At 39.5% G+C, this 13,271-nt stretch overlaps 1 protein-coding gene across 7 annotated transcripts in view; it reads left to right on the plus strand.

The window, feature by feature from the left end:
• The window catches only part of EPS8 (EGFR pathway substrate 8, signaling adaptor), a 131,664-nt gene that overhangs the window by 113,174 nt on the left and 5,219 nt on the right, over positions 1 to 13,271 (plus strand). For all 7 annotated transcript variants that reach the window (XM_083858820.1, XM_083858822.1, XM_083858818.1 and 4 more), the window contains 4 exons: positions 1,053 to 1,164; positions 2,026 to 2,169; positions 9,137 to 9,374; positions 13,053 to 13,233. In XM_083858820.1, the coding sequence (XP_083714946.1) occupies positions 1,053 to 1,164; positions 2,026 to 2,169; positions 9,137 to 9,374; positions 13,053 to 13,233 (675 nt within the window). The remainder of the gene's footprint in view (positions 1 to 1,052; positions 1,165 to 2,025; positions 2,170 to 9,136; positions 9,375 to 13,052; positions 13,234 to 13,271) is intronic.

Consider the following 13,271-nt stretch of genomic DNA (forward strand, 5'->3'; position numbering starts at 1 on the left):
GCTCAGGCACACCTGGAACCCACAGTTACACAGCAGCAGCAGCAGCAGCAACCACCTGTGTTCATATCCCCAGGCTGTGACCTTGTACCCAAGCATTTCATGCCATGGATTGCTTCACGTTTTAATTAGCTGTTTAGAATGATTTATTTATTTACTTATGTACTTATTAATGTGGGGGTTTTGTTGTTTGTTTGCTTTCTTTACTGTCCAGTGTGAGTTTATGTTGTTTGGTGTAATTTGCAACAAGTGTATGAAGTTACTGGGGGGGGTGTTATTTGGAGTGGGCTGGGGACTTCTCAATTGAAAAAGTATTATGTCAAAGAAAGTAGTAGCTCTGTAACCAAATGCACTCTGGACAGCTCTTCCCTCATGGAAACAAAGATACAGAGCTTGCTGTGATATGCCTTGTTCTACAATGAATCCTGTGTGTAGCTGGCAAGAAGTTATTTCTCATCCTTAATTGATAAAGTAACTCAAAGGGGTTAAAGTTGATGGCATCTTATGGTCAATTAAGAAAACTGATCTACAGTAGGTGAACATTTTTTAGAGTTTAACTCCATTAGTATTGATGGCAAAAAATTATTCATCTATTATGTATTGGAAACAATCTGTGATGAACACTAGAAATACAATTTCATACAGAGCCCAAGCTATCAGTTATATCCTAAGTACAGTCATTTGTTTATATGGCAAATGGCTGTTTAACCTTCTGTAGGAAAACAAACTAAATATAGAGTGCATGTTTATTTTGAAACAATAGCACCTGCTAATCTAGGTCGTTATCATACATCTTGCAAGCAGCAAGCTGATAAAGATTAGCAGTTCTTGAGGTCTGTGTATTTTAGCCACCTCTAGTTTGTTTTGTATTTGTACTTTTTTTCTTGGCATTTAAATCAGTGTATTATGAATAGGTTGTTCTACAGCAGCATCATATGATGGTTGAGAGGTTTTTGTTTTAAAAAATGTTTTGCAGGTTATTCGGAAAGGGCATTTTGTTTTTTTTTAGTTGCTTGACTGTCTCACTGAACAATAGCCTGATCTTTGCTCTGCAGAAACTATGAAGCACACAATAAAGCACAGAGCAAGAAATATGCCAAGTGCAAGTACGAATTCGTGGCAAGAAACAACAGTGAGCTTTCTGTTCTGAAAGAAGAGATTGTGGAGGTAATTTTGTTTGCAAAGACAACACACAAATTTCTGCTGGTACTCAGAGCTGAGGGTACCTTTCCTGTGGACAGTGTGGCTTTCCTTAATGTTTGCTTCCATGTGTTTGACTTAGTATGGAAAGTTCAGTTAATTTGTTTTGCATCAATTTTGCTGAGTTAGGAAAGGTGCTGTAGAGATCCGTGCTCAAAATACATTTGTGTGTTCCTTCCACCTTCTCTAGTGTTGCTTTTAAACATTAAGTAGTGTTTAAATAACTATCTGTGTACACACGGGCTATAGTGAAGGACTCTGTTCATTCCAAGAGGATGTGGCACCATAAAAGTGAGATACATTTGGAAGGGAGGGAGTGACAAAGAGAAAATGCTGAGTGAGAGAATGTGGGGCAGGCAGTCAGACTTCTGATTGCTCCTGGCCATTCTGCTCCCATTCCCTGTCTACTCAGAAGTGTTGTGCCTCCAAATTTGTGCTCCCCTAGAGCTGCCTTTACTTGGGTTATTGGCAATTTTTTATTCCTTTTGTCAGCAGCATGTGGATTGTAGAGATGGCAGCATCTCCCTGCAAGTATTTGACTTTTGTTCCACTGTCTGATCTGGCCCATTCCTGAGTTTTGCAGAACTTCATTGCACACTGACATATTCTTTCTTGAGAGCCTCATTTTGAAAAGTGCAGTAGAACCATGTAGAGTTAATGAAGATGAGAATCAGGGAAGATGCAGAGGTTTCTCAGTGACACATCTGTACAAGATCTGCCGGCAGATGCAGAAACTGTTGTGGTGTTGTTTTGAAATGATTCACAGCCTAAGTGCTGGCAGGAAGAAAGTCAGAAAAGAGAGGTAATTAATTTACCAAATTATTTCAGATTCTAGACGACAGAAAGCAGTGGTGGAAGGTTCAGAACAAAAGTGGCAGCACAGGCTTCGTGCCAAACAACATTTTGGACCCTCTGAGGAACACAGACGGCGCTCAGGGCTGGCCAGAGCCTGCCTACACCCGCACCATCCAGGTACTGTCCATCCTGGGGGAAAAACTCCTCTGGAGGTGTCAGTGTGTGCATGTGGAGGAGGAACAGAGTCACAGCAAGGCTGAAATAGCCACCTGTTCCACTGATGAGTCACAAAAAAAATGTACATTTCTTCTAGAAGGTGATGTCTGTATTTCAAAGAGAATGGAGTTGATAAAGATGCAGCAAAATGTTTTACCTCAGTTGTTTTTTTTTTTTAACCTGCTTATTTGCTTAGAGGTGGTAAAACTTCAGTCCTAATAGATGTATATGCATTTATTTTAATTGCAAATATCCTTTGTGAATTGATAGCTGTTGATGCCAAAGAAGGAGTTTGAATTATTTAAGGTAGGGTCATCTTTGTTTTTCCTAGAAGAGTGAACTCTAGCTTTTCCTTTCATTTTCTGTCTTCGTGTGTCTCTATCCCAGCCTTGAATTTATTTAATTATTGTACTTCTGGAGTCATATTTGCTTTTGAATTCACAAAGGAGGTAGTTTTCAATTATTATGTCAGTGCATCAATAGCACTTTATTATCCTGACCTAATTTTAATTTTCTTTCTTTCATGTACTGGTGTGGAATTAGTATTTTTGTTGTTGTTATTTCTCTTATATGTTGAAGAGAATTAGAGGGTAAATTGCTTAAAAAAAATCTTACATCAGCACAAAAGTAAGGATATACAGGACAAAATTGTAATATGTATTTTTAGACAAAATTTAAGGGGGTTAGAGCTGCTAAAAGAAGTTGTTAATTTTTCTAAGACCTCTTTCTTTCCTTTTTTTTTTTTTTTCTAACAATCTTGAAAGTTTAGGCAAATAAGTTTGGATTAAGCAGAAATTTCAGGCCTGCCTCTAAATCAGACTTTTAAACCAAACTTCTGTTGAAGCTTGAAGTTTAATAATTTATCTAATATAATATTAATTAGTTGTGCCTGCACCTTCCAGCTGATGACTGAAAACCAAGAAATGCCACAACACTTTGCAAAATAATGTAGCAGATATGCCTTGATCTTGGTGGGCTTGAATCAGACCATTTCTGAGCTTTTTTCTCCCAAACTGTTTGCCTGTAACATCTCAGCTCATTCTGCACTGATTGTGGATTTTCCTGTCTGTGAAGTGAAGCATGCATCTGGAGTGCTTTTCAAATCCTGATGTAAACATCTGCCTTGTTGGTTTTTGATTTTTTTTTTTTCCTTCCTGTGCATGTTATTTTTTGTGTTTGGAATTTGCCAACAAGTCCTGAGCAGGCTGAGCACAGTTTTGAGTTGAGGTTGTCACACTATTCTCCTCTAGTGCACTGCAGGGTTTGAAGTTTTCCGTTTGAAACAATAACAAGAGATGGGATGTAATAAAATAATCATTTCCACAAAGCATTCTCCATGGACCTATGAAAATTAGGGTCAGGGAACACCATATAAGATAAGTTTGTTACTTTGCCCTCTGGCAGGTAATTCTACAGCTTGGTCATATTCAAATATGAGCTTGAAATACTGTGAAATTATTTATGATCATAATGAACTGCACAGGATAAATGAAGTCTTTACCAAAACATGTCAGTAATGCTGTTTTAACTTCGTGGTGATTATTATAATTTTAGCACTCCTGAGCATTCTCATTTGTCTGTTTTCCTGTGATGGACACGTGGTTTCTTTGGGAAGTGTTTGCATAACTCCATTTATTTTCACAGCAGCACTCTGAGACATTGCTGCTATTTCAGAGAGAACTGAGGCCTTGAAGGGATGAATGCCTTGCCCAAAGTCAGGCAGGAGAACCTGTGGGTAGAGCAGGAAATTGAAATGATTCCTGTCAATGCCTTTGCCAGAGCCTGAGCAGGAGCAGGCTCAGTGCCTGGTGCTGTGCAGCTTTTGCTGCTCTCTCAGGTCATCTTCAGCTTTCAAAAATCTGCTTTCAAAGTGGCCTGGCTGCTGTGGCCACCTGCAGATAAGTGTTATGTGCAGGAGCAGTGGTTTCCTTTACAGACTAATAACCTTCAGTGCACTGCTCACCAAAGGATGTTTGTGGATTATTTGGAAGAATTAAAGATTCCATTGAAAGAGAGGATTTTTTCATTTCGTTATGCTACAGACACCCCTTCTCTGAGCAATGGATACCTCATTATCACAATTATTCTCAGAGCTGCAAAGTTTTTTTGTTTTGCACTCACTCTGTCCCCCTGCCTAGTGACCTCTAAGGCCCCACATTACTTTAAATCCTGATTTTTCACTCGGTTGCTTTCAGGATCCAGGTCCCAAACAGCCACTTGAAAGCACTAATGTGATATTGCCAGAATACACCAGTTATTTAATTATCTATGTGAGTCAGAGGCTATATAACATTGTTTGTCTTCTGGGCAGTTGAATTGGTTCCAGGAAACAGTATTTTTGCTTGTTTGGTAGTCTTGTACTTTTAGGAGAGAGCATTTTGCTGAATTTTTCTATTTTTTACTATTGTTAATTATTGTTTATCAGAGTTTTCTGGGGTGTTGGTCATTTAATGTCTTTTTTTATTGTGAGCCAGCACTGGATTTTTACCATCCTATTATATATGAAAATAAGGAGTTTCCCAAGCACTCTGATTTCTTAATTTGTAAAAGTATTGCTGGTGAATCTAGGAAATAATCCATCATAGTATTCCCTATTTTCTGTGCACTTTATGAACTTTGTTTTAATGCTCTTGAAAATGAAATTTGAAGAATATAATTAGGATAGAATTGTGTATCTTGGTGGGCATGTTAATTAATCTCCTGACCCCCTTTTGGAGGTGAGACAATTATATTATTAGTGGTGTGTACAAAATCCTTAGACAGAGAGTAAATGTTTAATAAGGTGCAGTTTGTCAGTTTGTCTGTATTTTTTTTTTTTAAGAAGTGGGGACTAATCCTAGCTAATAACAATTTGAATAAGTAAATTCTGTCTAAAGCTCCTGTAAATTCAGTAAAACCACAAATGTGGCATACCCTGCAAAGACCTGCTTAGGTGGTTTTTGATGGGATTTTAGTAGGCAGCTGTTTGCATAATAGCTGAGCCCACCAAAGTCAACCCTGGCAGAAGACCCTGCTTGAAATTTTCTCTCCCAGCCTTGGGTACCTCATTGGTCCTTTTGGCTGAAGATGAGGTTGGTTCTCTCTTGTCCCTTCAGTGGAGTCCCAGGAGAAGATCCAAACCTCAGTGCTGTTGACAAACCTGAGGCTGAATGGTCTGCAGCCCCTTGGTGGACTTGTGTCACTGTGCAAACAGGAATGTGGCACTGAAACGTTCAGAAAGAGAGGAAACTGAAAGCTCTGTGTTAACCTAATGAGAACATTTCCCAGAACTAACACTGCTTTTGGTTGTTTCCAATGCCTCTTCTGTCTGATTTTTCCCATAGTTTGAATTTGTATATTCCCTTTCTATAATGCCAAAATATATTGTTTTCACTCTTTTACACTGGTCAAGGATTAGGGTTGGTACCATTAGCATTTTTTACTCAAAGTTATTATTTTGCTTCCATTAAAAATAGATTGAATCATACTGAATCTTGTTTTTTTCACCAGATGCAGCCTGTACGTGTTGAAAACAGCTTTGGGAGTTAATTTTTTTTCCTGTAAAAACAAAGATTTTCTGGCAAGAAATAAGTAAACAAAATGTAGTCAGAGTAAGCTTTAATGATATATCCAGATTTTTAATGAGTGTGTGTGTATCATCACCACTCCAAACAGTTTAAAGCTTTTGTTCCAGTTTACGTGAATTGAGGAGTGCAAATTAATTCTTAAAAGAAATAAAAACATGAGGAAGAAGGAAAACTAAACCCCAGAACTGTTCCCAGTTCTTTTTGCTGTGAAGAAATCAGTGAGTCAGCAGATTGTCCAGGGAGAGGGACTTTCACACGGGCATGGAGCGACAGAACAGGGGGTAATGGTTTTAATCTTAAAGAGGACAGGTTTACATTGGATATTAGGAAGAAATTTTTTACTGTGAGGGTGGTGAGGCTCTGGAACAGGTTGCCCAGGGAGCTTTGGATGTCCCATCCATAGAAATGTTCAAGGACAGGTTGGATGGGTGTTTGAGCAATCTGGGATAGTGGAAGGTGTGGCAGGGGAGTTGGAATTAGACGGAATCATCAGATCCCGCCCAACCCAAACCCTTCTGTGAGTTCAGGTCTGAGAGCAGGGACCTTTATCTCAGCTGACCGAGCCAACACTTCTTCAGCTAGAAAAAAATTAAGCACTTTTTTAATATCTGCCATGACTTAACTCTTATTTTTCTACAGTTACTAGTGTTCTTTACATTCACCTGATGATCTTCAATCCATTGCCAGTCTTTTCCTTAGGTTTTGTTTTCCATTACAGCTGTTTCTAAGTTTCTCTCTGGGTAGGTGCTCTGAAAAGAGCTGGTTGCTTATGTGGCATCACATGTGTATGTTTTGGAGCCAGCACTCTGTTCCACGTTCAAAATAAGGATATCAGAATAAATCACTGTTAGTTTCCTAGTGAGTAAGAAGAGGTAATTATTAAGACTGATGTTCCTTTACTTTAAATTGCCTATGTGTATGACATTTCAGGAGTGATGTGTGAGACAGTTACTTTTTACCTTTCTAATGATACTGTTTGATGTGATTTACTCCATTTTCCTCACAGCAATTACTGGGAGAGCTTTCAGAGGTAACTGAATTACACTTCTGATACTGAATCTCAAAAATCCCTCTTTTGGACTGTGTAGTCACCAAATTTCATAGTGCATGCTTGGTTCTTTTTATAGCAATGAATAGAAGTGATGGAATGAATGTGTGGATGTCCTCAAAAGATCTGGAGTTTAAAAAAAAAAAATGTTAAAAAAAGAAATGTGAAATGGGATTCAAATATATAATTGGGTTTTGGGCACTGTTCAGCAAAATGCAAACAATATTTTAATGTGGTTGGGTTTGTAAATTTAGAGCTTGAGTGATGCTTCCAGATTAATTTTTGTTTTCACTGCAGCAAGTTGTTTTGATGAGGCTCATGGTTGCAGTACAACATGTTCTTGCAGCTCCTCCAGTAACATCCACTGAAAGTTACATGTAGTTCTTAGCTTTCTCTTTTTCTGTATTATGATTGTGGCAATGAGCAGTGGATGCCTTGGTTTGTAACAAATCCTCTCTATCATAAAAAAGTTCTACTTTTTCTTGGTGTTTTTTAAGAAGGTCAAAACACACATGAAGAAGGTACAATGTGGGGATGACAGTCTTGGACAGTAACTGGAATCTGTGAACAAGATTAAAAGATGTGACTGTCATTGGAATTTTTTAGTAGCTGTGAAATTTTTAGATTCATTGACAAGATTTTGAGTCTATCACAGTACATGTATATACAATAAATTTTGATATATTTGCTATATACCTAGTGGGGCACTCTACACCAAAGGGCAAGTTTCATAAATATATTTATTCTGCTTGTTCACTTTTATATCATGCATTTCACTTTCCTTGTCATCTGACAATTAAAAAACAATTATTTTCTTAACATTGAAGCAGTAAAATACAGAAAAGTCAATCATGATTTTTTTTTATAATCCCCCACATTGCATAAAGCAGATGGATGCCTTTGAACAACTAAATGTTGAGATAAAAACAAATGAACAAACAAAAATCTTTAATGGGAGATGATTTCCAGGAATATATGTTTGGTTTAGTAACTGACTCTTATGGTTTATGTGAAAAATCATCCAAGGGAAGTAAAAGTCATTTCTCAGGCTTAATTGATTGGCCAGAGAAGCCAACGGGATAAAATTTCTGCTGGTCTAAATGCACAGCAAAGTGACCTGTCCATCAGCTGGGCTTCACTGAGTTGGGGATTCCTGTACAAAGGCAGTTGCTGACATTTGATGAAAGTTTGATTGTTGTCAGGGCAGTGATCTGCTGCTCAAATTCTAATATATGGCTTCTACAAATATTTCCCTACTTGATCCCTGTAAAACCCTCTGCCTCCAAGGAAATAGGGTAAGGCATTTCAGGAAGGAGCCGTGAATCTAGAGAATGCATTCATCTCTCCTCATACCAAAGTAAGCAGACTTCTCATAACTACGAGATGAGGCATCCCTGTTGGGCAAACAAACTTTACTATTGAACTCTCAAGCTGTGTTAGTCCAAAATTGTCGAGAGGGAACACTGTTAAACAGTGAGATATGGAGTCTGAACTGCTTGAAGGAAAGGGGTAGCATAGGTGCCTTATGGGTTTGTCTGTCTTTATGATTGGTCTGGGAAAACACAGGTGTTCTTATGTGACTGGTGTCATTCTAAAGGCAAAGAAATTATTTCCCAATGTTATTCTTGAGACACCTGCTAGTTAATTATTAGCAGCCAGATGAGTTACATGCGGTTAAAACATTGCATTAAGTGGGGGAGAAAGATATAACAACCCTGTTCCAAGCACTGGGAAATCTGGGGCTTTTTTTTAAATCAGATTATTGCCTTGAGATGGCTTGTAGTGATCACATCAATAGCTGAAAAGGCAGAGATGAATGGATAGGAGGAGCAGGAACCTCCTAAATGCTGTCTGAAGTTCAAGAAACAATGTGTTATCCTACTCTCAGTGACATTTATAAGTTAAAACATTAGTTCAGTTTAGGTGTGGCTGGATGTGTTCATTTTCCTTTTTTTTTAAAAAACATCTCTAAAATATACATTTTTACACAGATAAAGTTCAACAAGTCAAAAGTTTTGAAAGCTGTTAAAAAGTGCCAGTTAATAGAAGTTTGGGATTTAAAAACAGTTTAATTTATAGAATTCATCTGTCAAAAGAAAGAAGCATGTTTCAGAGGATTTCCTTGCTCTGAGCCTTGCCTGGCGGGGAAGGAAATTGATGCCAAACCTTGATGCCAGGTCAACTTTTGGCAAATTTTGCAACTATACCTGTCCAGTGACATGAATAAATGACACCATTTGGTGCAAAGTCTGTTTGTCTGATGTCTTACCCAAATCCCGTTCCCTGACTGAGCCCCTCTCTCTGCATCCCACAGAAACAAAGGACGGACTACGTGGCGAAACAACCCGAGGCGGCTCCCGCCACACCCTCACCACCGCCCACCCCTGCTCCTGTCCCCGTGGCTGTCCCCTTGCCCCCCAGTGCCCCAGCTCCCATCCCTGTGCCTGTGCCCAAGGCGCCGGCTGCCGTCAGCCGCCAGAGCAGCACCTCCAGCGACAGCGGCGGCAGCGCGGCGCGCGACACACAGCGCAACAAGCAGATTCCTGTGGACCGTAAGTTTGCCATAAGAAGCCAGATGGAAAAAAAAAGCTTTCCTCCTGTTTTTTCTCTGTGTTTGTTTGGCTCGATTCTGGAGTCTCTTAAAGTTGCGTTTCAGTTGAATCTCCATGGAAAAATTTAGTTGTAACCTGATGTTTAAAATACAGGTTTGTTATAGATGTGTGTTCTGGCCCTCACAATGATTATTATAATGGTAATTAGGGAAAAACACTTTACACTTGTCCCATCCTAAATCACAGAATCACCATATTGGAAGAGACCTTTAAGATCATTGATTCCAACCCATGCCCTAACACCTCAACTAAACCATGGCACTGACTGCCACATCCAGTCTTTTTTTAAACACATCCAGGGATGGTGACTCCACCATCTCCTTGGGCAGATGATTCCAGTACTTTATCACTCTTTCAGTAGAACACTTTTATCTAACATCCAACCTAAATTTCCCATATCTGGGATCTCTAGTCAGTGGTTTTTAACACTGGAAATGCCATGCTGATGTGCTGGCTAATGCAGGTTTTCCACCTGAGCTCACTGCCACATTACAACCTAAATCGCTTATTTTAAAATCAGTTACATTGTTCTCACACTCCAATTCGTGATCATCCAAATTTTCAGCTCATTTGTGCCATTCTGAAACAAATGTTCAGGGCTTCAAGAACTCTTGTAGGTCTGGCTCATGCCCAGGAGCCATGTTGTAATAGTTTTGTAGAATTACTTTACAAGTACTTTACAAGTCAGAGTCCCCTGGCTTGGTCAAAGCAGCAGCAACTGGCAGGGCATGGAGCAGACTTTGGTGTCCTTGTCCCAGGAAGACACAGGGACATATTCCATACTCCGTAGCTGGAAAAACTAGGAAATGTGCATCCAGCAGTGTGTGGCTGTCTTAAGAAGTTATGATTAGGCCACATTGTAAATATGCCAGTTGAGGCATGCTGAGGCTGCTGCTCTGTATTGACTGGAAAGCAGGCAGGGTTAGGAAAGCTTGTTTAGTCAGTAATTTCTGTCCTAAATGCACTTCAGGCAATGTGATTGCTTGGCTTTGAAATAACTGAAACATGTAGGCAAGCATTTGCTACAGCTTTTAAAGTAATAGCTGTAAAAATAATGAGCTTTTTCTAGTTCAAGAGTTGACAGTTTTTCATATTCTCAGTGCTTGTACCAGCAAATCCTGCTTCCACCTAAGGCTGGAACTGGCACCAAGCATAATCCTTTCTGGGGAATCGCTTCTTTTCCCTCTGTTCCCAACGGAACAGAAGTGTGTCTGTGTGGATAATCCTGTTGGTGGAGCCTGCGGTGACATGGCCTGGCGGAGGACAAGCTCCTGCCCAAGCTCTAAACTCAGGAGGGCTCTGAGAACTTTTCCCTATATTCACCTAATGGATGACCTGGCTGGAAATTATAACTGGAGAACAGCCTGGTTGGAGGAACAGGCTTCACTTCTGCTTCCCAGAAAAAGAGTTTGTTACTTAAATAAAAGCAGGCAAATAAACAGTTACAGAAGGTGTGGAAAGTGAGGGTGAATTTCCCACACACGCACAAAAATTACAATTTTATTTCTGTGGAAGGGCTTTGCTGTAGCATGGCTGTGCCCTTGAATCCATAATGGCCTTCTCTATTCATTCTAGATGGAAAATGAGAAGACCATTCTGGTTTTAGGTACAGGGCATGTGTGAGGTGTGAAGAGTTACTGTAAGAGGTGTGAGTCACACACAGGAAATCCTGTTCCCTCCTGGAGCTCTCAAAACCCTCAGAGAACAGGTGCCTGGGCAAAGGTGATGGGAAACCTGCTGACCAAGTACCCACCTGAACCCTGCAGAGAGTGCTGCAGAACCTGCCCCACACCCAGGGCATCCTGTTTATTTCTGATAACACATCTAACAACGGGAAGGATCTCTTTATCTAACAGCTAAATATTTGTCTCTTGATACAGTCTCGGTTGAGATTAAGCGTAAGTCTTTCAAAATCTGTGTAAACAGAAGGAAGATAGCAATGTTCTGTGTCTCTTCCTGCTTGGGGAAATAAGCTTTGATTACACAGCCTAAAGGCTTTCCTGGTATAACCCCTGTCAGATTTGCACAAATCACTGAGCTCGTGTCATTGGGCTTCTGATTCACACTCAGGGTGGGGGAGAAGAGAAAACCCTACACAGTAGGGCCTGAATGCTTCAAATATTATACCAGAGATACTTTTTTCCACTTTCAACCTGAGGCTATTTTGTAAAGGAAAAAAAGGAAATGGTGAAAACCCGATGTTTTTTCTTCTTTTCTTGCTGTGGTGATTAAAGAAATAATCCTAGAGGCCTTTGTAAAGCTTGTTTTTATTTGTTTAACTGGCTAGAGATACTGATCCCTGGAGAGGTTTTGAGAGAACCCCTGGAGAGGTTTTAGAGAATATAAAAGGAAAGTAGAGAAAGCAAAAACGTTTCTATCTTGCAGGGCTTTTTTTCCATATTGAAGTTGTTTTGATTTCATCTGTTCCTATCAATGTAATGGGAGAAAAGGAAGAGGTTTTGCCATCTTGAGTGCATTGAGAGGGAGGTGTATCATGTTTGTGTATCAAAGTGAGAAGGTTGAATAAAGATCACTAAAAATATCTTGGCAAGGAAATTCTGAGAATTTTTGAGATAATTTGAGTTGTTTGTCAGAGGGTTTTTATTGCTGTTCCAATGTTACGGCACAGAGAGTTTAACTGTGCAAAATCAGTATCTTCTCTGAGCCCAAAAGGATTTTACACCTTATTGAATTCTACCTATTTTTGTGAAGTTATCCAGAGAAATGTTTAGAGCAATTTTAAACAATTCTCACTGTCATTATAATTGATCTTGTTGAAATGACTGAAAAGCATTTCACTTGGTTGCCTGCTAATGAACAGCAACTGAACTAAATGTTTCAGACAAATGGGTTCTGGAGGATAATGAATTCTTACAGTTTTGTTTAAAATGAATAGATAAACAAATCTTGCCCAATTCTTGAGTCTCTGGTGAGAGCAGCTACCCCTTTTTTAAAATTCCTTTTTTAATGCAAAATGTGACAATGTTTCAGCTAAGCAGTCAGTCACTCCAGGCTTGGAGTGAATTCAAATTTCTCAAAACCCTGTCAAAAATGCGGTTGCTACAATTGCTCATTAGATGTAAGTTGCTATGTGTCAGCAGCTGTGAATTTTTTTGCCTATTTGCATCAAAAAGTTGGACTTTCCTAAAAAACTGTTTGTGGAAAGTATTGCCTTCCCACAGTGTGAACAATCTTACAACCTTCCTCATTGTGTTCTTGTTTTCATTTTTACACCCTCAATTCTGTTTGAAAAAAAGGCAGACTATGACAAATTAATAACCCTCCATTCCCATTTTATTCTGCAGCTTGGGTGCTGTCACACTGACCTGTGCCTCTCTGTGGCATCCAGCTCATTTCTCCTTTGTTGAATTCTGTCTGGGGTTTTTTGTTTGTTCATTTTTGCTTTATTTTGCAAAGAGAGGACTGGGAATATTGAAATATTTCCTGGGGGAAAAAGAAGGAGAGTAATAATTCAATCAGATCTAATGAATGAATCTTTAAAAAAAAAGTTTACGATTTAAAGTGAAGAAATTCCTCGTTACAAGAAATAACTTGGCTTTGATAAAGCAACTTTGAGAAGAACTCCTGTGAGCTCTCCCTCTCTGTGTCTCTCTCCAGGCAGGAAATCCCAGATGGAGGAGGTGCAGGATGAACTTGTCCACCGTCTCACCATTGGCCGCAGCGCTGCCCAGAGGAAATTCCACGTGCCACGGCCAAACATCCCAGTGGTCAACATCACCTACGACTCCTCTCCTGAGGATGTCAAAGCCTGGTTGCAGTCCAAGGGATTCAACCCTGTGTAAGTTTCCAGGGCAAATGGAGCAAAACTTCTTTAAA

Source organism: Zosterops lateralis, assembly GCF_965231275.1.
Source record: "Zosterops lateralis genome assembly, chromosome: 4".
Taxonomy (NCBI): Eukaryota; Metazoa; Chordata; class Aves; order Passeriformes; family Zosteropidae; genus Zosterops; species Zosterops lateralis.